The 27671-nt window shown below is 39.2% G+C and overlaps 1 protein-coding gene across 1 annotated transcript in view; it reads right to left on the reverse strand.

Annotated features, from left to right (window-relative positions):
* Positions 1-22829: 22829 nt before the first annotated feature.
* LOC129030351 (uncharacterized) overlaps positions 22830-27671 on the reverse strand; it is a 40436-nt gene continuing 35594 nt past the window's right edge. The window contains exon 6 of the mRNA XM_054475604.2: positions 22830-26734. Within this exon, the coding sequence (XP_054331579.1) occupies positions 26727-26734 (8 nt within the window). The 3' untranslated portion in view covers positions 22830-26726. The remainder of the gene's footprint in view (positions 26735-27671) is intronic.

Here is a 27671-nt window from a genome sequence, read left to right on the forward strand (position 1 = left end):
TCCTGCCTTTTTGGAGTCTCGATTCCTCAACATTCTTGTGCCACTCTTCTTGCAAATCATTTAAAGATATGAGATCTGAACAAAGCAAGGCATATGCAGTACTAATCTACAATAAAATAAAACTGCTGCCTGCCTAAATCCATTACTTTATTTTAGTTTCCCCTACATGACCAACGTACCAAGTTAATTATTGTTGGGTGATTTCCCACAGCGATGTGAGTCTCATAAAAAGATTGCTTACTGTCATTAAATGATTTAAATCAGTTATGTAAGCAATAAACTCACTTTATCTTCCAAATTTATTTTTTTCTACTTCTATCTGATTCCACCAACTTTTCTGAGTTGTAGACAGGCAATATCCAGCAAGATTTGATCTCAAATTCCAAATCCTGACCTTGACATCTCAAATTTCAGATCTCACACAGAATTTAATTAAAAAATTATGTATGTACCTTGTTCAATGACTGAGTTAAACAATATTTTTGTTATTCAGTATTTCCCTTGTATATGTTGATTCTCTATTGCCATAGACTCCTGGATAATTTGGGCAAAATCAAGGTACTTAAGTGTTTCGGGAAGTCAGGGACCCCGAACAGAGGGACCAGCTGGAGCCGTGGCAGAGGAACATGAATTGTGAAGATTTCATTTTAATATGGACATGTATCAGTTCCCAAATTAATACTTTTATAATTTCTTACACCTGTCTTTACTACAATCTCTGAACATAAATTGTGAAGATTTCCTGGATATTTATCAGTTCCCAAATAATACTCTTATAATTTCTAATGCCTGTCTTTACTTTAATCTGTTAATCCTGTTATCTTCATAAGCTAAGAATGTACATCACTTCAGGACCACTATTGTACAAATTGATTGTAAAACGTGTGTTTGAACAATATGAAATCAGTGCACCTTGAAAATGAACAGAGTAGCCACGATTTTAGGGAACAAGGGAAGACAACCATAAGGTCTGACTGCCTGTAGAGTCGGGCAGAATAGAGCCATATTTTTCTTCTTACAGAGAGCCTATAAACAGATGTGCAAGTAGGAGAGATATCACCAAATTCTTCTCCTAGCAAGGAATATTAAATATTAAGACCCTAGGAAAAGAATTGCATTCTTGGGGGGTGGTCTATAAATGGCCCCTCTGGGAGTGTCTGTCCTATGGGGTTGAGATAAGGATTGAAATGCACCCTGGTCTCCTGCAGTACCCTCAGGCTTATTAGGGTGGGGAAAAATCCCACCCTGGTAAATTTGAGGTCAGACCAGTTTTCTGCTCTCGAATCCTGTTTTCTGTTGTTTAAGATGTTTATCAAGACAATACATGCACAGCTGAACATAGACCCTCATCAGTAATACTAATTTTGCCCTTTGCCTTATGATCTTTGATTTTGTCCTTGCCCTGTTTTCTCAGAAGCATGTGATCTTTGCTCTGCTTTTGCACTTTGAAGCATGTGATCTTTGTGACTTACTCCCTGTTCGTACACCCCCTCTCCTTTTGAAATCCCTAACAAAAACTTGCTGGTTTTGTGGCTAAAGGGGGCATCATGGACCTACCAATATGTGATGTCACCCCCAGCGGCCCAGCTGTAAAATTCCTCTCTTTGTATTCTTTCTCTTTATTTCTCAGACTGGCCAACACTTAGAGAAAATAGAAAGAACCTATGTTGAAATATTAGGGGCAGGTTCCCCCAATACTTAAGACAGGTTGTGGCAGAGAATTCTTGTTATGACAGAGGCTCAAGAAAGTTAAATAAAAACTTAAGAGATTAGGAAAGTGAGTCATCCTCCTCCTGGGTGAATAAAAGTGAAGGTTTTTGTATTTTTTTTTAATAAAAATGGACTTTTTTTTTTATTAAGTGAGAAGTTGAAATGTACAGGGCATATTTTTAAACCTTCTATTGCACCAGCTGAAAGCTCTGGAAATCTACTTTCGTTTTTGTCATGTAAATTTTGTGAATGTACTAAAAGGTCTTTATTCCACAGGTAGGGCCAGTGGGTGCCCTTGCAGTCACATTAAGTCAGAGGAGAAAACTGCCTCAGGATGAGATAGATGTTTGATGATGGAGTGGGGAAATATTTAAAGATCCAGTTTGACGGGACCTCCACTGTGCTCTAATAGTGAAAGAAGTTTGTGTGTTTGGGCTTTGGATTTTCGATTGAAGTCTATTTTTTCATTCTCAGATATTTTTTAATTTGATGCTTATGTTTCTTACATAATTTGATTGTTGCATATCCAATTCTCTACTCTTTCACAAGGGAAATATTAATTTGGACGCTTTTATAGTAGATTCCTTCAATTCTAGGGTATCGTTCCTTTGGTTTCTCAAAATTAGATTCTTTAGTGATAGGGTGAATGTTTTAGACAATGACAAGAAGCAGTCTTTAAATTGTTCTTCTATCTGGGAACAAATACCTTGATGTAATGTAAATGGATCTCGGAAGTGGCCAGGGCATAGTTAAATTTTTTATTTTATTATCATATGTGCCATTGATCCTGAGCTATAGCTTAATTTTTCAAAGATGTATTTGCTTAGTTCCTCTTGTATTTAATTAGAAAAGAGTATATTAGAAGTATGAGGGGCTTCAGAAATAAAAACAATCTAACTTCCCTTTCAAAATAGAAATCTCCTCTGAGAATTCAAATATAATGAGATAGCTCTGTGTTTAATAGACTTTTCTTTTTTTTGTCCAATTTTTTTTATTATACTTTAAATTTTAGGGTACATGTGCACAACGTGCAGGTTAGTTACATATGTATACATGTGCCATGTTGGTGTGCTGCACCCATTAACTCATCATTTAACCTTAGGTATATCTCTTAATGCTATCCCTCCCCTCTTCCCCTACCCCACAACAGGCCCCAGAGTGTGATGTTCCCCTTCCTGTGTCCATGTGTTCTCATTGTTCAATTCCCACCTATGAGTGAGAACATGTGGTGTTTGGTTTTTTGTCCTTGTGACAGTTTGTTGAGAATGATGGTTTCCAGCTTCATCCATGTCCCTACAAAGGACATGAACTCATCATTTTTCATGGCTGCATAGTATTCCATGGTGTATATATGCCACATTTTCTTCATCCAGTCTGTCATTGTTGGACATTTGAGTTGGTTCCAAGTCTTTGCTATTGTGAATAGTGCTGCAATAAACATACATGTGCATGTGTATTTATAGCAGCATGTTTTATAATCCTTTGGGTATATACCCAGTAATGGGATTGCTGGGTCAAATGGCATTTCTAGTTCTAGATCCCTGAGGAATCGCCACACTGACTTCCACAATGGTTGAACTAGTTTATAGTCCCACCAACAGTGTAAAAGTGTTCCTATTTCTCCACATCCTCTCCAGCACCTGTTGTTTCCTGATTTTTAATGATCACCATTCTAACTGGTGTGAGATGGTATCTCATTGTGGTTTTGATTTGCATTTTGTTTTAGTCTTGGAGATTTTTGACAATCTAAGGAAAGCTTTAAACCTTCCCTAACAAACGGGCATTTGCATTCAAACACAGAATTTTAAGAAATTCACAGGCCTCTGAAATCCCATTCAGGGGCCACTTGGGGTTTCCATGGTCCCAGGTGAAGGTCTCTTCCTTGTCTCCAACAAAGTGATCATGCAATGCCACATAAAGAGCCTATGGCTTCCTTGGGTATCTCATTCTGATTTTGTTCACTGTAACATTCTAAGTTCCTCTTTTTATGGAGTGGAAATGTATCTCCCCTCAATTCAACCAAAAGTCCTTTTCTAGTTCTTGGAATTCTACAGAATAATTGATCTCTCTTCCTGACAATGGCTCTTTTGTTTTGATATTTGACAACAAAATTAAAAGCCAACCCTGGGTCTTGTTTTAAATGTAATCTTATTTTACCTGATTTTCAACTTTTCTCGCTAACCTTACTACTCTAGCATAGAAAGAATTTGCAAACACAGGACATCAGTTGACTAGATGGTGGATCGTTTTTATAGAGAGAAAAGATTTGCAGAGGTCTTGCATCTTAAGATAAGCAGTGATCTGATTTCTTCTAAAAATGTTTCAAGATTCCCTACTAGGCAACTTAATAAGAATTGTGGTTTGGCATAGCTCTGATTTGTAAACTAGTATTTCTGGGAGATGAAGACAAAATTCTGATAATAGCCATGTTAAAGGTGAAATGCACAAGAAACTACAATGTATTTGTAGTCATTCTTACAGATATATAGTCCACATCCAGTGGCAGGCATGCCAGCTGACCCATAAAAGACTAGAAACGACATCTTTTGAAGGAAAGGGAAAGAACAAATTTTTAAACCAGGCAGCATGATACAGGATTCACATCCCAGGCTACTCCTTAGTAGCTCTGTAAAATGGAGCAAGCTACTTCACCTTTCAAATCCTCAACTGCTGTATCAGGACTAATAAAACAAAAGTGAAGATAATATTACTAATTTCTAAGGTAGTTATATGGTGCACATCAAATAATAAATATTACTCACTGGGTAGTTACTAATACCTGGTGGGATATAGAGATGATTATATTCCTTTCCAACTCCAAAGTGCTCTGTTACTTGTTCCTTCATTTGATGTGTATCTAAGAGATGAGTGGAGCAGGAATTGTTATCCATATTTCCTTGTGAGGAATCTGGAAACAGCTGTGATGTGCCTAACAAGCATATAGTAAACAATATGCTTACATAGTAAACAACATGCATACGGTAAACTATATGCCAAACATTCATATAGCAAACTATATGCCAAACAAGCATATAGTAAACACAAAATTTAATTCCAAGTCTATTAGATGAATTAAGTCAGTTTTTTATAGATTACTGGCCTCAAAGCTCTTATAAGAGGAGGTTGAAATTAAAATTTCCCTACAAACAGTAAGATGAAATAAAAAAGTTCCAAAGCCAAACCACCATAGGCAGAGTTGACCAAATAAATGGTTGAGAAATACCTCTTGGATTCAGGTTCATTGGTTAAATTAGACATATAAATAGGAGTTAGAATGGCTCCCACTCCTGCCCATGAAGGAATAAACACCCTGGGAATTGCTTTGCCACTGTAAACAACTATAAGACTGGTCAAAATCTATGGAACATTTGTTTCAAGATGTTGGATAACCAGGCTGTGCAAGACTGTGTGTACGATCTCTAACAGAATGGAAATAAGTCATGTGAGCTTTGCAGTCACCCTACGTCTCTGCCTGGAGGCAGTTTCCAGGCCCTGGCAAAGGAAAGAAAAGCCCAAGCAGGGCCCAGAGTGCCCCTGAATTGAGAAGATTGAGGTTGGCATCCTAGGCAGTTAGCATTTTGGAGACAAGCACTGGAGAGAAGGGAGCTGAAAAGGCCTATAGAGGATCCCCCAGAATCTCTGTCTGAATATTGAGGTGCACACGTGTGGGGTAAAACACCATGAAGTTGAACAATTCTAGGAGTTCATAGAGGACTAGGAATAGTTTGCATTTCCACCAGCTAAATAAAGAGACCTGATAAACCACACATAAGTGGGTAAAGTGCTCAGAAAGCCATAATCTTAGTATTTAGTACAGCCTCAGTTACTTAGTTTTAAACTGGAGGCTACTCTAGATGCACCCTTAGAGACACACAAATAAGCTTTAAAAGGATCAAGCTGATCCCAAGTAATGTATCTGCCACAAAATCCAGCACCCAACAAACAAAACTACACAGTGTTTGACAATATTTGATATCTAGTCATACGTTACTTGGCATACCAATTAAAAAAACTAGGAAAAAAACTTGAACTTAGTGGGATGAAAGAGTAAAAATCTGAGGCATTTTCTTGAGAAAGAGAAGTTGCTATGCTGTGAGTCTCTACCTTCTCCACACCAAAAAGGTAGGGAAGGGAATGGAAGAAATCTGCTTCATATCAAGTGGTGTGTATGTGTGTGTGTGTGTGTGTGTGTGTGTGTGTGTTGGAGGGGGAGGGGAATGTGTACCCATGGGACAACGTGGAAAGCTTGAAAGAATTCCCTACATTTTAGAGATTAACAGTCAAAAAAAATTGAACATAGCTGACTCCATCTTGCTTCTACCCCCTATAAGCTAACTGCCTTTGCTCATTCTTGCATGTAGGCCAAGCTAACTATGGGAGGAATTTAGTTTATAGTTTACCTTTAACTCAAGGATGACAATAGTCCTTTCTGGAAACTAACCCTCGAGGAAATAAGGAGGGCATACACACAAGTAACAATGTTATGTTAAAAATTGACAGGAGCATTGTTTCCTGACCAAGGACAAAGAAATTTTGTAACCCCTTCAGACACCATCTGACACCAGATGTCTGATCACCTCTCACCTCCTGACCTCAACCTCTTTTATGTTCCCCCTTCCCCAAAATAAAAAGAAGCTTGAGATTCATGCTTTTTAAGATGGTTCTTTGGGACCTTAGTCCACCATCTTCCCAGCTTTCTAGTTCTCTGAAACAAGTCACTTTCCTTGTCCCAACATTTTGTCTTTTGACTTATTGGCTATTCTGTGGCAAGCAATGCAAGCTTTGGACTCATCGAGACGAGAGGACAGATCCCCGAGACAGCTAAAGTAGCGCTTGGCAGTAGGATGATGGAGGCTGACTGCTAATTGAATTGTTCTCCAGAGTGTCTGAGTGATAGATGTGTGAATGTTTTTCTATGGATCAAATATGATGAATGAGAAAGAAACCCAGTGTTTGTCATTTTGGTTCCTGTTAAGCCACCCTAGACAGCCAGAGTGTTTCCCATTAGAGGTGAATGCCAGAGTGTTTCCCATTAGAGGTGAATGCCAGAGTCAGGAGCTGAGAATGAAATTGCAAGTGGCAAGAGATGTATCCATTATCCAAGGCCAAAGAATTGTTTGGAGAAAGATAACTACCATGAGATTTGCCATCAAAAGGACCTCAAGAGAAAAACTTACCTTTATCAGACAGACCAGAAGGTAGGAAGTCACCTGTCAGGTAAGAATTTTTTACTGCCTATCTCTTCTTCTATCAGATTAAACTGTCAAGGTGGAAAGAGTAGTTAGCTAGTAGTGATGGAGATGAGTGGAGAAAGAGCTGGTCCCAACACCTCACCTTCCTTAGAGGGAGGCAGCAGTAGCTACAGGTCTTAGCCTGGAGGAAGAGGAAGAAAAATCCAACCTTAGATCAATATCTTAAATTTGGTTCATTCTAACTTTTGAATAAAGCTGGGTTTGTTATTTAAAGTGAGAAACTCTGTCATTTGTATGCCAGAAAAAGGCATGGAATCTGGAATCTGCCCAATTTCATTTTTGTAGCAGGGTAAGATTAACTCTATTGAATACATTTTATAGGGGCAGCAAGAGACTAGCCAAAAGAACATAGAACTCTGTGGTCAATAAACCAGTTGCACTTCTTATGATAAATCAGAGCTATGTCTGTCAGCACTTGCTGGGACTTATTTGAATAAAGCTACTTATCAATCTATTTGTACAAAATGACTACTCAGTTCTGAGTTCTGTTGATTTCAACACTTACTATGTGCATTCTAAACCTTTCCCTGTATGGGGTTCTGTGATAAGAAACAGTCCTTCCCTCAAGGATCTTTCAGTCTAACTGAAGAGATAGTCTTGTAGACAAACATATAGAATATCTTTGATATGTGCAACAATAAAGTGATATTTGGAGAAATAGATTTTTTTGACCCCAAAAAGTGATAGTTTTCATTATGATAAAGAATCAAACCTTGCTTTGGCAGAAGGAGTAAGAAAAGCTTGTGATTTTTGTTTATTTATTTATTTATTTACTTACTTACTTACTTATTTTGAGAGGGAGTCTTGCTCTGTCACCCAGGCTGGAGTGCAGTGGTGCAATCTCAGATCACTGCAACCTCCGTCTCTTGGATTCAAGCAATTCTCCTGCTTCAGCCTCCTGAGTAGCTGGGATTACAGGAGTTGGCCACCATGCCCAGCTAATTTTTGCAGTTTTAGTAGAGATGGGGTTTCACCATATTGGCTAGGCTGGCTTCAAACTCCTGTCCTCAGGTGATCCTCCTGCCTTGGCCTCCCAAACAGCTGAAATTACAGGCATGAGCCACGGCGCCTGGCCTTTGTTTATTTTTAAGAAGCTTAATAAACAATTGTCCACCTCTGCTGGTAGGAAAAGCTGGTCCTTGGGGAAGAGGCAAAACAAGTTTGTAAAGGAGTATGGGGTCCAGTGATGGGGAAGAAATTGCTGTTTCACTCTCTTCACTGTTTAGACTGAGTAAACTTTGGAGTTCTTGGGCAGTTAATAGGTAGGATGGGGTAAGAAAAGCCAGTGAGAAGAATATAAATACCTCAAGTGGAAGACAATGGATTTTTCTCAAGGAAGTGATTCAGAGGCTAATGGGAAAAATACGAGAGATATAATTATATTTGCACCCCAATCTTGGAAAGCAAGGTTGTATCTGTTATATACTGAGGTACAGAGAGAAAAAAGGACTAACATTGACGATGGCTTGAAGCTGAGAAGGCTTCCAAAGTACTGTAAGGTCAAAATAAGCAGCAGATTGCCTGCTTCTTGAAGGTAGGATCTGACCTAGGTCCTAGAGCTGAGCTAGACAGACAGGAACAAAGACACAGAAGCAAGGACTTTGGATTTTATACCAAGTGTAATGGAAAAACTTTGAGGGTTCTGAGCAGAAAAGAAACCATATAAGATTTATGCTTTAACAATAATATAAAATAACCTGCTTGCTAGGTTGATAATAGACTGTTGGGGACAATGCTGGAACAGTGGGACCAATTATGAGTCTATTGCAGGATTCCAGGTAAAAGATAATAGTGTCATCATTCCAGAAGAATGATGATAGTGACTTGGCCTAGAAATATGGTTATTATACAGTTATATAAGAGCAAGAAGTCATAGAATTGGCCTGTATTTCAAAGGTAGTTCCCCTGGAGTTTGTTGATGGAAGTCGCCTGGTGTTTGTTGATGGCTTAGATGTAGAGAGTGAGAGAATAAAGGACAGTTGGGCTGAGCAATGCGTGAACATTTGGGCAACAGCAGGTTTGCAGGGCCTATTAAATGATTTCATTTTGCTGAACAGAATGGTTTTAGGATGGCAATTAGATAAGCAAATAGAGGTGGCAGTCTGACATAAGAATCTCAAGTTCAGAGGAGAAACCAGATTGAAGATATAAAATTGGAAGTTGCCATCATATTGAAGACATGGTATTTAAAGCCATGATTCTAGATGAGGTCACCTAAGAGTGTCAGCAGATTGGAAATAGAAGAGTAGGGGGAATAGGGCCTGGAACACCCCAACACTTAGAGAGTAGGATAAGGGGATTCAGCAACATGTGGGTCAACTAAGTAGAAAGGACACTAGAAAAATATTTTGTCCAGAAAGTCAATAAAGAAATGTTTCAAAAAGGAGGAGGTGATCAGTTGTGTCAAAAGCTGCTAAGATTTTGAGTGAGATAAAAACTGAGAATTGACCATTAAATTTAGTAATAAGGAAGCTGTTTCAGTGGAGTCATGGATTTGAAAGCCTGACAGGGATGCTTTCAAGGGAGAATAGAGAAAACTAATGTCGAAGATAGTCATAACAGACAACGGCTGCATAGGGGAACAGAACGATCAGGAGGTAGACAAAATCAAAGATATTTTTTGGATGGTAGAAGACTTTACAGTATGCTTATATCTAGATGAGGATAAACCGAGAGGAGAAAACATGATATAGAAGAAAAAATGAGAATTACAGAATAATATCCTGAGTGGATGGGAATGGATGTGATCTAGTGCCTAAAAGAAGGATTGGCCCAAGTTAGGAGTTGTGATGGTTAATATTGAGTGTCAACTTGACTGGATTGAAGGATGCAAGGTATTGTTCCATGGTGTGTTTGTGAGGGTGTTGCCAAAGGAGATTAACATTTGAGTCAGTGGACTAGGAGAGGCAGACCTACCCTCAATCTGGATAAGCACCATCTAATCAGCTGCCAGCATGGCTAGAATAAAACAGGCAGAAGAACTTGGAAAGACTAGACTGGCTAAATCTTCTAGCCTCCATCTTTGTCCCATGCTGGATGTTTCCTGCTCTCTAACATCAGACTCCAAGTTCTTCAGCTTTTGGACTCTTGGACTTACACTGGTGATTTGCCAGGGGCTCTCGGGCCTTCAGCCACAAACTGAAGGCTGCACCATTGGCTTCCTCACTTTTGAGGTTTTGGGACTTGGACTGGCTTCCTTGCTGCTCAGCTTGCAAATGGCCTATTGTGGGACTTCACCTTGTGATCGTGTGAGTCAATACTCCTTAATAAACCCCCTTTCATGTATCTATCTATCTATCTATCTATCTATCTATCTATTAATCAATCATATTAGTCCTGTCCCCCTAGAGAACCCTGACTAGTATAGGAGTATAGTTGTTCACTATTACAGAAGTGAAAGGAGTGTCTGTGGGTATAGACTGGGCTGATATTTCAAGGCTATGTACGTTTATGATAGTTCTAGTATGTTTAAAGCCGCCACCCATTCAAACAGATCAACACTCATGCTTATCAGTTATTAAAACTCTGTGAAATCATAGTTAGGTATAGCTATTGGGTAAGTTTATAGTTTGGGGGGTTGGAAAAGGTAGGCACTTCTTGTGGTAGTTCTGTTTGTTAGTGAAATAATCAGTGAATGTCAGCAGCTGGGAGGGAAGAAGTACTAGAATATTTTAAGATTTGAGGAAGTAAGATAAAGTCTGAAATAGTGACCCTAGAGAATGAGAGAGTGAATGAAAATGTATTTGCATTTGGGAAAAACATTGAAAGCACACTTGAAATTTGTGATCATAAATTAAAATTGAGATCCATAGGCATAATAGTATTTTTGTGTTTTAAATCTAGTTTTATTTAGCTCCTTAAATGTGGGTATAAAGTAGAGTGAGAGTTGGGTTTAACCAGGGTTGGCATGTTGCAAGGATAGAGAGAGAGGTACAGGAGAGTTGAGGGTTATAATGATGGACCAGAAATCAAAACCAGAAGTGAGGTCACTTATCATAGTGAAAAGGTGATAGGGCTTTGACATTTTGCAGGGATCATAGAACTTTTGGAGTCATGTGACTAAAAGAAATATGGGTGAAATATAAGTGGATGGAGATTGGGTCACTTAAAAGAGAAATTTTTGAAGAAATATGTTATCAACAATGAAAATGGCTAAGGGAATGACAATAGGAGTGAGTGATAAATGGAGTAGAAGTGGAGTTTTAGGGGTAAGAAACTGAGAGGCCAGTTTGTTGGTTTTATCATTTACTTGGATTTTGAAATCATCATGAATGAAGGTAGAAATGAAGGTGGTGAGGCAGAGAGTGACCCACAAGTCTTCAATGGATAAATGGTAGTGAACGTGGTCATCCATGGATGACCTCCTAGGGAAGTATAGTAGGTGAGGCCATTTGCAACAAAGGAGCCAGGGGATTTTAGGCAAGCTGAAGGAACAAAATCAGGAAATGTTAACAGGGAGCCTAGAGAAAGTTTAATCTTAACTCCAAATCCTGTAATAAGTAGGTCGTAGGGGAGAAACAATACCAGTAGCTACTTAGGACCAAGGGTCTAGAATTCCTCATTCAATGTGCTCAGTGAACTGCAGAGAATAAGCCAAAAGTTTGAAATTAGACAAACTCAGGCTCAAACCCCAGCCCCTCTAGTCACTAATGGTGGACAAGTTACTTAGTAATCTCACTGAGCACAGGCTCTGTGGCCGCCAAAATGGCTGGAGGTGAAATGAGAAAATGTGTAGGGAACTGCATCCCAAATTGTGAGGCCCGCTATCAATGGGAGAAATTAATCAATGGACTTCTCCTCCTGCCTGCCCAAACACTGTTCTTAGTCATAGTTCAGGCCTCTCTCATTTTTTGATGTATACGTTATTTGTGCATTTGATCATTCAAATAATTTACTTAACCTATTTTAAGGTGGGTCTTGTGAAGATGAATAAAGTTTAAATCTTCAAATCCCTTCAAGGTGGGGACCCTGCTTTTGATTATTATAACCCCCGATGTGTGTGTAACCATTTACAAAACATCTTCATGTATATCACTTCATCTGACCTCTATGTTACAGCTTTGGAAAAGGAGTTCAGAGAGTCTGACTTGCCCACAGTGATGATATATGATGAACCTGGGATTCCGTCACAGGGTCCTGACTCCCCAGCCACTTCTCTTGCCCCTGGGAATATGGCTATTTATGTGTGTTTTACAAAAATAGACTCCTGCCTTATGCATTTTTCTTCTCTCTATGCTTCTTTGTGGGGAACTTGATCAGTCCAAGATACAAGTTCAGCCCTTGGAAATCTTTGGAGAGAAGTAGCAGAAAACAGTGGTGCTCAATCAGATGGAGTTGGTGAGATTATGTGTGAAAAAGCTTTGTGAGCTGAAATGTATTATAAAAATGTAAGGTGGATTTACTTTATTTTATTTTAATTTTTATTTTAAGTTCTGGGATACATGTACAGAAAGGGCAGGTTTGTTACATAGGTATACATGTGCCATGGTGGTTTACTGCACCCATCAACCCGTCATTTAGGTTTTAAGCCCCGCATGCATTAGGTATTTGTCCTAATGCTCTCCCTCCCTTTGCCCCCCACCCCCTGACAGGCCCCAGTGTGTGATGTTCCAGGTAGATCTTTTTATAGACATGACAGCGGAGGTTAGAAAAATCCAAACCAAACTAACTGGGTAACTTGGAGACACTCTCTTACCCTCCATTTTCTCTGTATAAAATGAAATCAATAATACATTCCCTGTAGGGTTGTCATGTGGCTCAAATATAATGGACAAGAATATTCTTTTAAAATTGAAAAGTGATTTATCGAAAAATGGACCTTAATAGTTCTGCACTTTAAGAGAAGCAGCCTCCAGACTGTCATACCCAGGGAGCTTGAAGCGACGTGTGGTACATGTGGTGGGCAAGTTCTGGAGGAGCTTTCAGAGCACATAGCCCCGCTTGGGACCCCTGCAGATACACTATGTTTGTGGCTATCCAGAGAAGAATGATTCCTCCTGAACACTGATGACAAGTGCTAAGAGATGCAAATCGGCAGGGGCAGATTTGGCCTCCAGGGAGCCTAACTACAGCTTCTGCAATAAATGGCACTACGCCCCATGTTCTCTCTTCTCTCCTGTCTATTTGATAACTCTGTTCACACAAAGAGGTAAAAGACTGATAGAAATTCAAGACTGGATTTGTCCAAAGAGGATCTGTGCTTCCCTGTGGGATACAGCCTTGATTTAAATTATTGCTCCTCTAAATGTAGACTTGAATTCATAAGGGATTAACATCAAAAGAGACATTTTGAGGAGGGGTTGGGGGACAGTGAAGAGACTTCTGGGATCCCTGAAACTGTATCACTCATCCTGCCTTTCCATGGTGCTGTCTCCATCACACAGCACGGATGGGAAGGGTACACATCAGGTTCTCAATAAATAAAAACTGTATTCATTCTTAATAAATCTTTATTTATAATCTGTAAAGAACTCTCAATAAAAGAATCATCTTTGCTGTTGATTGAGCTAATGAAACATGTTTCCAGGGTCATTGAAAAGTAGCTTGGTAAAATTCAGGACACGATCCCTGTTGTTAAGTCCACTGAATGGCTCACTGCTGCATTTTGTGTCCTGTATCCTATAACAAAGTGGTCATTTCATTTTCTTTGTAAATAACTTAAATATCTTTAATTCACTTCTAGAGCATATTGCACATTACATCTTTAAAAGTCTTTTGCATTTATTGTTCTTTTTTCTGGCTGCTTTTATGACTAAGCACAGGCCACCCAACACATTGATGCAGGATGTTGGAGAACAGTTTTAATTTTTTTTCCCTTTCTTCATTTCCTCGCTTAGAGGCTAAATTTAACTTTCTCTTCCCAAGACTCTGCTGTACACAGTTGAGCTTGGCACTTTTGCTGAAAACTATGAGTCATTTTTCATAAACAGGGATTGTCATAAGTGCTTGATTCACATTATAACAACAACAAATACAGAAAAAGGCCCAAACTGAATAAGTTCCAAATTTTCAGATGTTCTACAAAAATAGGGGGTGGGGTGAATCACTGTCTTTGGAGAAGATTCTTGGCTCTGTAGGTCTCATGATTTTTAATGTGTAAAATTTGTAGGATAATAGGAGTATAATAGCTATATAGCCAGCCTCATAAAAACCATCTCATGGTTATTAGGCAATATTATTTGCAGATGTGGCAATATTCTTCTACTGTTTTTGAAAATATATGTAGCTATTAGTACAGTCTATTTTATTTTATAGGTTATTTAAATCATTATACTTTTTAAATGAATTATTTTTTAGACAAGAACATCATATACACAGTGGTGAAGTTAGAATGTTTTAAGTATAAGTAGGACAATATTCAGTAGAGTAGACAATTTAATAAAGCAGCCAGACAAGACCAAGTTCAGACTGTGTTGGGGAATTATGCTTCTATTGGGGATGTGAAAGTTTGATAAATAAATAAAAACATTTATTTATTATGTGAACTATAAACTCATATAGCTCCTTATCTGTATAAGAGTAGATAACCTAGGGAATGAGACTTCACCAACTGATTGGACAGAGTCAGATTACAAGGAGAATTCAATCAATCAAAATTTAACCAATCGTATGGGGGTTTCATACCACCGAATCAGAGTTCAGTGATATGGTACGAGCAGGAAGCTACTGTGGTATTTTAGAGGCAACAAAGGTAGGGAATGGTTGCAGATTTACCTATGGAATGTAACTGATTTATGAGAAAACAATATAATATTATATGGCAGAAACCATGAGTTGCTTATCCAAAACCTACTCTCTCTTTTCTTAGCAATAGAACCCTGATATACAGAGCAGCAATGTACCCAACTAAAACATCTTCCAACTGAACCAAATTCCTTTAAAGAGCTCTCCAAAAGTGCCACTCTTCGGTTGCTACTCACATATGGATATCTCTCAGTTGCAAAGAAAGTCAGGAAATACAGTCTTTTAAGTTCACATAAAGTGGGAGAGGACATCGAAATCACACAGCCAAATATTGAGAAACTGAGACCTAGAAAACAAAAGCTACATTTCCTGGCTTTTTTTGTAGCTAGAGAATGGTAATGTTATATACCTGGTGATAGTGAAATGGGGATTTTGGCCTTAGCCTCTTTCCATCCTTCTTTCTTCAAATCTAAATACAATAGCTGGAGCTCCAGCAGCTATCTTCTTACCATGAGGCATCCTTGAACATGAAAGCCACGTGCTAAAGATGGCAGACTAGAAAAGGAAAGGATTCAGTCTCTCTGGGAATGTCAGGCAGCCTTACCAGCCACAAAACACCTGCATCTTAACTTATTTTATAAATTTCTATCTTTTACAGTCAATGTTTCATAAGGTTTTCTTATTTAAAATGCAGCTGAACCCATCTGAACTGACACATAGCCATGAATACAGTGAGTGAGAGAAAAAACAAGGTAAATATTTAAATTTATATTTAAATAAAAAGGTAGATGGGAGATCTCAGAAGAATGCTCTGCTCCAGTTCTTAGAGAGAAAGAACAAAAACAAAACAAAATAAAACAGAAAAAGCTTATAAAAATCAAAAGGAGCTCTCCATGGTCCTGCCTTGGGAATTTAGGGTGGTGGGAACTTGAAAGTAATGGTGTTTATTTGGCACTTAGTGTTTTCTGTGTGCACTTTTTCCATGAGAATTTCTTGTGGAGGAGAACTGGTCAAAGACAATTTTTAACAATAGCTACATTATTGAATACACATTTTGTAGAAAAACAAATATAGTGACCTTGCAGATAGAGGACTATGATCCATGATCTTTACAGGAAAGACAATCTGAGTGCCAGAAATTATAAGTGTGTTACTCCTGGTCATAATGTTAATAAGTAATAGATGTAAAATTCAAACCCAGATATGCATGACTCTGTAATCTGTTAAAAAGTTATCACAGTATATCATTGATAAATCTGTCATTTATTATATAACTACTAGGCCCAGTAATGTGTCAGACACTGTACAATGATTTTTAAGAATCCTGAGAGCAATATTGTAGATAATAAAACTGTAGACCACATAGATTAGGTGATTTCATCAAAGTTAAGGGGACAGTATATGGGAGAGGTATGATTCAAATTAAGCCTTTCCTAACTCTGAGATTGGAACTGGGATCTTGGATTTGAGGCAGACGCCCAGATGTGGCCACTGTGTGGCATTCTGGTAAGATAAGAAGGACATGTGCACTGGTGCTGAATCCACTATGCAGAATTAGAGGTGTTTGCATGCTGTCTGCTTGGAAAAATTGTGCAGTAGAAGAGCGCAGGTGATATCAATTAGGAGAGAAGAGAGGAGCTTATCTTTGTGTGTGTGTGACAGATATCATAAAAGCTCTGTGTAGAAGAGATCTCCTGGGTTGAAAATCCTAGAGAAGACTATAGTGAGATGGCACTCCTCAGCCTCAGCAAGGCGCTCTTAGGGAAAGGACCATCTTGGTCTCCCATTCTGAAGTCCATTTTCTAGTCTTTTCAAAGTGTTCAAAATAAATTTGAAAGCTGCTTGAATAATGTGAATAAATAGGCACTTACTGATAGATAGAAATCTGTATTATACTGCAGAAATAGCACTGGAGTGGGAGTTAAGAAACCTCCTTCTGCTCCCAGTTTGCCATTTATTTCCAATGTGACCTTGGACAACTCACTGTTCTCTGGGTCTCAGTTTCTCTATTTGTAAAACAAGACATTATTGGATGAGATGACCACTCCTCCCAGTTTCCCCAGGACTGTTCCAGCTCTAAAATTGAAAGTCCCACTGCGTGGGAGCCCCCTCACAGGGAAAACCAGAATGATTGGTCCCCCTAACATTAAGGTTATGTGATGTGGATGTTCTCTTCTCTCTCTGGTCTCGAGTTTCCTATCTGAAAATTCTGGACTTGGATTTACTGAAGAGGACGGAGGCCTGGGGTGACCAACCATCCTGGTTTCCTGGGAGTGATTCCAGTTTTAGCTCTGAAAGTCTCATGTTCTGGGAAATCCCTCAGTCCTGGGCATACTGGGACATTTGGCTAGCCTAAGGGCAAGGAGCCTTCCAGCTCTGCCCTCCCAGATGTGGAGCTGGCCTAATTTATGATGCAGGCCCAGACAGATGCACTATAGTAGGCTTGACCTGACCTAACTGGCCTAATTAGCTACTGGCTCTCAAAACACTGTGAGCAGAAGGCTGGGCTGAGCTGGTTGAGTGGCTCACAATTAATACCCTCAAAGGTTCATTTTCCCAGGCAAATCTATGCAAAGCTGTATAATACCACAACAATCAAACCAATGCCCTGATTTCACACATGTGTTTACCCAGGAAAAAAGCTCAGGCAGTATTCTAATGAGAGGCTTTATGCTAAGAAAGAGCATAAAGACTGACCTTTGATTATGATACAAGTTTAATTATTTATTTATTTTTGAAGCTAATTTTATGATTCTTAACCAAGTGGCTGATATTGTGAAGGGGAGTTGCATTAGCACTTCCAGGACAGGGATCAGTATTGGCAAGCTGGCTACCTTTAGAATTCCTTGGGGATGCAGTAGGAATAGACGTGGATTTGGGGCAGAAAAGCAGGGGTAATATACTGGCTCCACAAATTATTCAGCTTGTACCACTCAGTTGTTGTCTTTGGGCCTGAGTTCAATGGCTCTCGATACCCATCTGCCTATAGTGATGATAGTGTTGCTATGGTAGACTGTTTTATTGTTAAAAATATTCCCTGCTCTTCCCTGGAGCAGGGGTGGGGGTTAGTCCTTGTGTGAAGAAAATCCTTTTCACCACCACTGCCATCAGGCTTAGCTGTGTGATGTGCTTTGTCCAGTGGAGTATGAGCAGAAGCTTTGGAAGGCAGCACCTGCTTTGTATCTCTGTTTTGCATCTGCTGCAACATCTCTTTCTCTCTTGCATCTCTCTGCAACAAAGCCAGTGTATCAGTTTGTTGGGGTTGCCTAAGAAAGCACCACACACTGGGTGGCTTAAACAAGAGAAATTTATTGTTTCATACTTCTGGGGGGCTACAAATCAAAATTCAAGGTGTTTGCATTTGCAGTTTTTTTTCTTTTTTCTTAAGGCTGTGAGAGAGAATCTGTTCCATGATTCTTCTGTAACTTCTGGTGGTTTGCTGACAATCTTTGGCATTTCCTGGCTTGCAGAAGCATCATCCCAATCTCTGCCTTCATCTTCATAAGATGTCCTTCCTGTGCCCATATCTGTCTTTATGTCTGAATTTCTCCTTCTTATTAGGGCAATGGTCAAATTCAGTTAGAGGTCCACCCTAATGACCTCATCTTCACCTGATCAACTAAATATTCTATTTCCAAATAAGATCACATTCACAGGTACTGAGGGGACAGTACTTTATCATCTTTTTAGGGAGACACAATTCAACCCATAATGACCAGCGATGTTCCAGATAGAGCTGCTCTGTCAGCCTGAGTCCTAGATTGAAAATACTGTGGAACAGAGGTGCAGCCCACCCATACTGAACATGTATGTGAACAAGAAGTGCATCTTTATTGTTGCAAGCCACACTGATTTGGGCATTTTTTTTTTTTTTGCTTCAGCAAAAAACAAAAATAACTTCATGATATGATGATGAAATGAAATTAGATAAGGTACCTGGAAGAGCTAACTTGCATATCCCTATATGGGAGTGAGGAGTAGTGCTGATTGTTTCTTCCAGCTCCCATTCCACATCATAATAGAATTCTGTCTTGTGTTGTTGAGATCCCCCTAATTGAATAGAAAAGAAAACCAGCCAGGTGTGGTGGCTCATGCCTGTAATCCTAGCACTTTGGGAGGCCAAGGCAGGTGGATTGCCTGAGCTCAGGAGTTCGAGACCAGCCTGGGCAACACGGTGAAACTATGTCTCTACTTAAAATAGAAAAAATTAGCCAGGCATGGTGGCATGCACCTGTAATCCCAGCTACTTGGGAGGTTGAGGCAGGAGAGTTGCTTGAACCCAGGAGGCTGAGTTTGTAATGAGCTGAGATCGCACCACTGCACTCCAGCCTGGTGACAGAGTGAGACTCCATCTCCCCCCCCAAAAAAAAGAAAAAAAAAAAGCACTAATTTCTGACCCTGGCTCCATCATTTCCTGGATTTGAGCTGTCTCTTCTTGATTCTGGGTTCAGTTTCCCCATCTGTAAAATGAGGGATTTGTACTTTTCACGATTTCAAAGGCCCGTTCCAACTCTGATGTTGTGTGTTTTGCTCACATTCCTCACTGTTGGCTGGATGGGTTAGATCTCCCTGGTTTGGCTCAGAATCATTTAGCTGCTGAATGTGCGGCTTTTAGAGGCATGCTGCTTTTCGAAGGGCAGCTGTGGCTGAATAGCTAATGAATTTAATCAAAGAGGCAACAAATACTGCCTCATGAAGATAGGACTGTGTTGAAGAAAAAGAGTTATTTCAGAATGCTCCAACCCAGGAAATGAATGGAATTGTCTGCCCGAGTCAGAGTAGCTGCCGAATGCCTGCCCCAGTGATTGGGGTTTCTTTGAAGAACAACTGGCTCTGGGAGAAGTGGCCAAGTGTGGTCTGCCTCAGAGAAAATAAGCAGCCTTCCAGCGCTCAGCCCTAGGGCCTTCTGGGAGAAGTTTCAGCTCTGATTCGAATGACGTTTCTGACTTTGGGCAACTCAGCTTCTGGAAACCACAATTTGCTCATCTGAAAAATGGGGCTAAAAACAGATGGTCACGAGAACCTCAGGAACTCAGGTACAGGGAATGGTTTTGAAAAATTGACAGTTTGCAAATACTATTTTTAGAGGAGTACATGGTAAATGAAGTGAGCTTTGGAATAAGCCATAGGTTTTAATCCCAGCTTTCCCTCTTACCCTGAGCAAATCACTGAATGCTTCAGAGCTCAAGTTTCCTCATCTGCAAAATGGGGATAATTATTCTTACCACATAGCATTGTTGGGAAGATTAAATGACATTATATAAGTCTCTTAACAGGGCTCACTACACATAATAAATGATGAAATTTTTCTATTTTATTGACTTTTGATAGACTTAAATATAACACATAAAATTAAAATTAGAAAGGAATTTTTGACATTTTCAAGTACCTCATTTTACAGATGATAGCACTTAAATGCAAATGGAAATCGAATGTCTTGCCCAGGGTCACACAGGTATTAAATTACACAAGTGAGATTACAACCTAGGACTCCTGACAACTCTTTTGTGATCTTTCTATGTAACTACCCTTCCAGTGAATATTCTTTACTCCAAACAGATAGGGTCAAAGGGGCATAACACATACAAAACCCAGACACAGGAAACCTAGGCCTTAGCTTAAGTCTCTTTGACATGTCACTCCAGTAGGTTGATTAAAAGGGATTAGCCAATATGAGAAAGTTAGAACTCCTCATGAGGTTGTGCTGATAGTTTACTTTGGTTCTAGATTTAATCTTCATGGAAATGTGCATTTATTACTTTATCACAGAATAAATATTTTGTAATTTTTTAATGTTCCTTCATGTTTGGTCTTTACCTTTGAGATTTTGAAACATCTCCTAGATACTTGGTAGGTAGGCAGGTATAGGTTAGGGCTAGGTTACACCCAGCTGGGAAAATTTTTGTGAGGGGCCTTCACAAAGGATTTTGTGCTCTCTTTTCCCAACATCACCAGCTCCCCAACTCAACTCATTACATTCTGAAAGTCTCTTTTATGAAATCTGTGCCTTTGTAGGGGACCATCCAGAAATTGCTAAGGCAGTCCTTACTTTGGGTGGGAGTGAGGAGATGGATGACAGGAAATCATTTTCACGCTCTTTCTCTCCCGTATGCCCACCTGGCTCATGTGAAAGCATCCACCATTTTTGGAAGCCTAGAGGAGGAAATACCTACCATTTTCTCCAACTGACTCTCTCTGCCTGAGAGAGAAGAGACCTACCTGATTAATAAAATTTGGGGACAGTGCCTTACAGATGCATGGCCCCTTCTCCTCCACTCTCTCTTGCTTGCAGGGTATGTGTGTCTCCAACTTCTCTTCCATGTGATAAATGATCAGGAAAAGCTCTGCCATGGGACGGGGTGCCCTGGATTCTCCTGAAACTCTGTATGTGACTAAGCAAGTAAAATCAACTGTAAGGGTAGAGTGGGGAAGGAGTTGGCAGAGGGGATACACTACAAAACCCATCTTGGCCTCTAGGCCAAACCAACTTCTCTAGTCCATTTTTACCTGAGATCAAGCTGATATCTTCATCCTGAATCCTGTACTATATATGTTTTTCAAAGGATTCAGAACAAGATGGGATGAGCCTATTCCCAAGTAGAATATCTCATCAGCTCCTAGTTTTCATTGAAATATGGTTTAAGGGAGAAAGCTTTGCAAGTCTATTGAGATTGCTATATTAGTGATTTCCCACATAGTCAAATAACCCATTTTAGGCAGCTGTGACATTTTATAACTGGGAGGGTAGTTAGATATGAACAACAGGTAACTTAGACATTCACCTTCCAGTTCCTACTCCCTTTGAAGTTTCAGCTCAAGAAAACCTTCTCTGGTTCCTTGAACAACATAAGCACGCTTCTGAGACCACAGTGCCTCATTCACTCTTCCTCAATGGCATTAATCATTCTCTCTTCTCATGGTTGGTTGTGCCTTTCCCTCAGTGACCTTCTGTGTACCTGGGTTTACATTCAGCAGATAATGTATTTCTCTATACATCTTAGTTAATGTGCAACTGCATACAGTGGGCATTTGGATTAAAATAGATATTAGAAGAGGTAAAAATCACAAAAAAGACTACTAAGGCAAATAATTTCTTATCTAATTAGGAAAATTATAATATATTGCAGTTGATTGAGTAGTTTAGTAGTAGTCCAATAGGCAATCCAAGTTTGTTCTCATTCTATGCAACAGTATTAGATATTTTTCTCACTTGGAATGTAGTCATTTTAATTCAAACTTGTATTTTCTCTTGTAAACCCTCATCAGCTACTTCTATGGCTACTTGCCCCATGCTGTAGTCTCTTCAACTAGAAACAAAGTAAATAAGTTTAGAAGTAAAAATGTTAAGAGATGGAGTTTTAGAATTTAGAGATGATCTGGTACAGCCCTCTCATAAAATACATGAAAAAAGTAGAACCCAGAAAAATGAATTAACTCCCAGACATGCCAATAATCAGTTAGTTAGTTTACACCAGACTAGAACTAGAGCCCTGTTGTTTAATATAAAACAGTTTCAACTTTGTATTCAGTCAGAATATTTTTATTCAGTAATAGAAACAGACTTAAAAAAAAAAACCTGTACCAAAAAATAACTTGTAAACTTCTCCTTCTACATTTTCTGTTAGCCTCTTTTGACTCCATAAGTTCATGCTGAAAGCCTTTCAGATATTTACTCATTCAGCCAATAATTGTTTGTCTACTATGTGCTACTGCTGGAAGCCCTAGGAATAGAGAGAAAATTAAGACCTGATCCCTGCGATTAATAAAACCATGGTCTTGATTATGTACACAGATAATTAGCAAATAAGGTCCTAGGATATTTACAGAATGCTAGAGGTGTATAGAGAATGGGGGTACCTAGAGTGATTTAAAAAGCTAGGGAGGACTTCCTGTAGGAGGCCATCTGGAAGATAAAGTTAATTAGCTAATTAACTGGATACACAGGGATTGAATGATGACAGAATACTTTAAGAGATAGCAGTGTGTTTGAAGGCTTAAAGAGTCAGAGAGCACCATGCATCAGCAATGTTGCAAGTATTTCAAGATTGCTAGAACATAGCATGAGGATAGAATGTCCTCATTCAATTCAAATTCAGCTCAGACACTTTTTATATAAAGAATAATGACCTGTTCTCCTCACCTCCTCAGGCACCTCTTTACAAGTTTTCCTTTTGCTTCATTTCATTATAGTTAAGTTTATTATTTTACATGTTATATATCTGTGTGATGTACATGTCCTTGGCATCTGTTTTTTGGTCTGAGCCTTGAAATCCTTCTGTTGGTAGAGTGAATTATTGAACCCTTCACTCTTTCCTGTATCCATGACTTTTGCTGTGTAAATTTGTAGTTTGCTCCACAAAAGACAGTGTATTTCCCTCTGACTATAGGCTTGGCCATGTGATTTGTTTTCACAAACGGGCTGTTGGTAGATATGATGTAAATATGCATGTGCAATGGGCCTGGCCTTCCTGCCCCTCCGTCACTGCCATGAGATCTTCCTCCGCTCTCCACCAAGTAGCTAAATCACTTCATCTTGCACCCAAGAACTAGACACTTAGAGCAGATCTGAAGATCTACACTGGCTGGACCCACAGCTTGAAGACCAGCTGTCTAGGCAAGCCGAATTGCTATCACCCCAGCTGACCAGTGATGAGAAGCAAACCTAGCTGGATCAGCAGGGCCACTCACATCTGACTCACAAGTGAAAAATAAAGGCTTATGTTTAGATGCCACTAATTTGGGGGTTGCTTTTTGGACAGAAAAGGTTGAAATGCCCTCCATATACCCTTGGCCTACATTGTCTAAGGAATGGTTGTGCAAGGTTTCAAAGGGTCTACACCTAGATGACCGGGCTTCCCATCAACACACTCATTCCTTGCCATGTCTGTCTCTGTGAATCATTCTACCCATCCCCAGGGCTCCTTCTCTCAGGAAACCCTAGTCTAGATACCTAGGGAGAACTGACATCATCAATGAAGCTCATATTCCAGCTGAGGAGATAGGAAGCAACATTACATACAGTGAAATATGGGAGACCTGTAGAAAGTAAAATGTGGAACAGCTAGGGCTAGACTGGGCATGGGATGCGTAATCCAACCAGCTCAGATTGTCCTGGGAATGTGGGTGGGACCTGGGCTCTTTCAAATGGGTGATTACAAAAGTTGAAAACTGTAAGAGAAGGTAGAGAATGAGACCAAAGCTATACACACAGGGAAATGAATAATAGTGAATAATTTCATTATTGAAATTATTATTGAGCTCATCTTCTTTTACTGTTTCTGTTATCTTTGTGATATTAAGCACAGAATTTACTTACTTAATATTTTATCTATCTGATGCTTAATATTTCATTTGTCAAGTGACTCAAATCCTTACAGACCACCATAATTTAAAATGGCTGCATGAAATAATAGATTAACAAGTACTTTGGACCCCCCCCCCAAATATATACAATTGTAAGAAGCAATAATTGTTCTTATTAAAAGGCTTACCAAGCATTTGGAAAAATATATTAGAATTTTTACAAAGTTAGATACTATTGTTACCAAATTCAGTTTTAAATAATGCCTTTCCATATTAGTGCAGTACTGAACTGTTAACATGACATTTTCTCATCCATTATTCAATTTGATCTAATTGACATCTAAAGAGCACCTAGTGTACCCACCTGGAGAGAATGGCAGCAGAAAACCTATCCTACTAACTCTGCTAGGAATGGGGAGGACAAGAGACAAAGTTTGTAAACAAAGTCATCTGTCATTGCCTGATAAGGTAAAATTTCACCACTCATCTCTAGTCAGCCACAGCACATGGGTACTTATAGAGTGGGTATGAGGGATGGAGAAGGATGGGATTAGCGTTATAAAAGAATCACTCTTGGATTGAGTATTTTCCTCCCTTCCACATATAGAGAACAAATAGGCTTGAAAATGATATGTGTCTTAATCCGCACCCCTCTCCCCCACAAGATGACAAGATGTTAAGGCCTGCCTTTAATATTTATAGGTGATAACAGTTAAAATAATTTAGGGTGTGTTAGCAAGTCATAAATAAATTCTTATTAAACTTTACCAAGAAGAAATCATATAGGTTATTATCTCTTATACCGATAGTGTAACACTAGGTATTAATAACAATAATTGAAAAACACTTTTAATAATGAAAGCAAAGATACACTAATTATAAATTATTTAAAAGCACTGTCTAAACAATTTCTATGTTTAAGTGGAAATTAAAGCCACAATATGTTTATTAGAAACCTAGTAAAAATAAAGAAACTGTAAGAGAAGGTAGAGAATGGGACCAAAGCTATACACACAGGGAAATGAATAATAATGAATAATTTCATTATTGAAAACATCAAAATGAATTAAGTTAATTAAGGATGAACCTTATGAAATTTTAATGTGTAGAAATAACAATAAAATAAAATTGTAGGAAGAAAGGGCAAACAGGGATTATAAGCTAATGCATTTATGCAAAAAAGTGTAGCATTGAAAAATTCAAAATACAGTTTTTAATTTTTTTTGAATTGAGAATAAGTCATGGAACCTCTATATTAATACATTTCACTATCTCAAAACTAATTTTTTAATGAAAACATAAACAATCAAACATGTTTCAAGAAGAATGAAAAACCTGAATAAAACCTGTAATTTAAAACACAGTAGAAAACCTATAACATGGAATGACCCCAGGAACAGGCAATGTTAAATATTTTATGGTGTTATGGAATAATTCTCATGTTATTGAAGTTGTTTCAAAGCAGAGAAAAGACAGAAATGTTCACAAATTTATTTCACCAAAATGTGACGATGATAGCACAGAAGGAACAAAGATCTCATCTGTAATTTTGAAAATAAATGGGAAAAACTTTAGGAAATGCCAAGAAATTAAGATCCAGAACTGTATTTAAAGATTGGTATACTATGACTGTGTAGGTTTTATTCCTGAAATAAAAGACTGTTATAAAACTAGTTGTATTATTTTAATAAATCTTCATGTATTAGAGAAGGAACATTTCTAATAATCTCAAAAAGTATGAGAAGTCATTTAATGAAATTATTACCCATTCCAGATTAATGGGAAATGAAAACACATATAACAGCAACGTGTAGTGAACTGGAAATTATAGAGACACTTTTTAAACATTATAAAGAATATCTAAAATCAAGAACCAACCGCATACTAATGTTGAATAATTAGAGACATTCCAATTAAAATCAGATGCAAGTCAAGGTCCTAAAAGCCCATTATCACAACCTTTCAAGAAATTAGACCATTCAGTAATACATGAAAGAGACATAAAAGTTTCAGTGATTACAAAGGAGAAGTAAAATTATCATTGGTAGAAGATGACATGTTTGCCTATCTAAGACATCAAAGAGAGTCGATTATCCAGGATATCCAAGAGAATCAGTAACCTGTTTGAATGAACACACAAGTTAGTAACATGGCTGGACTTTTAAAATATGAAAATGAACTGCTTATGTAGGTACCAGATATGGCTAGATAGAAATTATAGCAGAGTAAAATAAAATAACAATAGACAAAACACTGTTGAACCTCTATAAGACCCAGGAATAACAGGAAACATGCAGATCTGTATAAGAAGATTGTCAACTTTCAAAGCAGAATGTGAAGGAAACATGAGTAAATGGGAAGCATTTCATGTCCTCAGTTGGGAAAATAAAACATTTTAACTAATTTCAGGTTTAATTATAATTTTTAAAATTTAATGCATTATATTTTAGATTTCAATGTAGTTCTAACCTAAGAATAAATAAATAGCAAAGCATGTTTGGAGGTTGTGGAAATCTTGAGTATTTTTCCTACCAGATGTTAAAACATGTTTTAAAGTGACAATGATTAAAACAATGTACTGTGATTGACTTACTTGAACAGATGGCATACACAAACCGGGTGACTTGAGGAGAGTTGAATGAAGGAACTGTTTATAAAAGTGTAGGCAGATGGGGGAGGAGCCAAGATGGCCGAATAGGAACAGCTCCGGTCTACAGCTCCCAGCGTGAGCGATGCAGAAGACGGGTGATTTCTGCATTTCCATCTGAGGTACCGTGTTCATCTCACTAGGGAGTGCCAGACAGTGGGTGCAGGTCAGTGGGTGAGCACACCGTGCGCCAGCCGAAGCAGGGGTGAGGCATTGCCTCACTCGGGAAGCGCAAGGGGTCAGGGAGTTCCCTTTCCAGGGGTGACAGACGGCACCTGGAAAATCGGGCCACTCCCACCCGAATACTGTGCTTTTCCGACGGGCTTAGGAAACGGTGCACCAGGAGATTATAGCCCGCACCTGGCTCAGAGGGTCCTACACCCACGGAGTCTCGCTGATTGCTAGCACAGCAGTCTGAGATCAAACAGCAAGGCAGCAGCGAGGCTAGGGGAGGGGCGCCTGCCATTGCCCAGGCTCGCTTAGGTAAACAAAGCAGCCTGGAAGCTTGAAGTGGGTGGAGCCCACCACAGCTCAAGGAGGCCTGCCTGCCTCTGTAGGCTCCACCTCTGGGGGCAGGGCACAGACAAACAAAAAGACAGCAGTAACCTCTGCAGACTTAAATGTCCCTGTCTGACAGCTTTGAGGAGAGCAGTGTTTCTCCCAGCACGCAGCTGGAGATCTGAGAACGGGAAGACTGCCTCCTCAAGTGGGTCCCTGACCCCTGACCCCCGAGCAGCCTAACCGGGAGGCACCCCCCAGCAGGGGCAGACTGACACCTCACACGGCCGGCTGGGTACTCCAATAGACCTGCAGCTGAGGGTCCTGTCTGTTAGAAGGAAAACTAATAGAAAGGACATCCACTCCAAAAACCTATCTGTACATCACCATCATCAAAGACCAAAAGTAGATAAAACCAGAAAGATGGGGAAAAAACAGAGCAGAAAAACTGGAAACTCTAAAAAGCAGAGTGCCTCTCCTCCTCCAAAGGAACGCAGTTCCTCACCAGCAACGGAACAAAGCTGGATGGAGAATGACTTTGACGAGCTGAGAGAAGAAGGCTTCAGACGATCAAATTA

This window comes from Pongo pygmaeus, chromosome 12 (assembly GCF_028885625.2).
Source record: "Pongo pygmaeus isolate AG05252 chromosome 12, NHGRI_mPonPyg2-v2.0_pri, whole genome shotgun sequence".
Classification (NCBI taxonomy): Eukaryota; Metazoa; Chordata; class Mammalia; order Primates; family Hominidae; genus Pongo; species Pongo pygmaeus.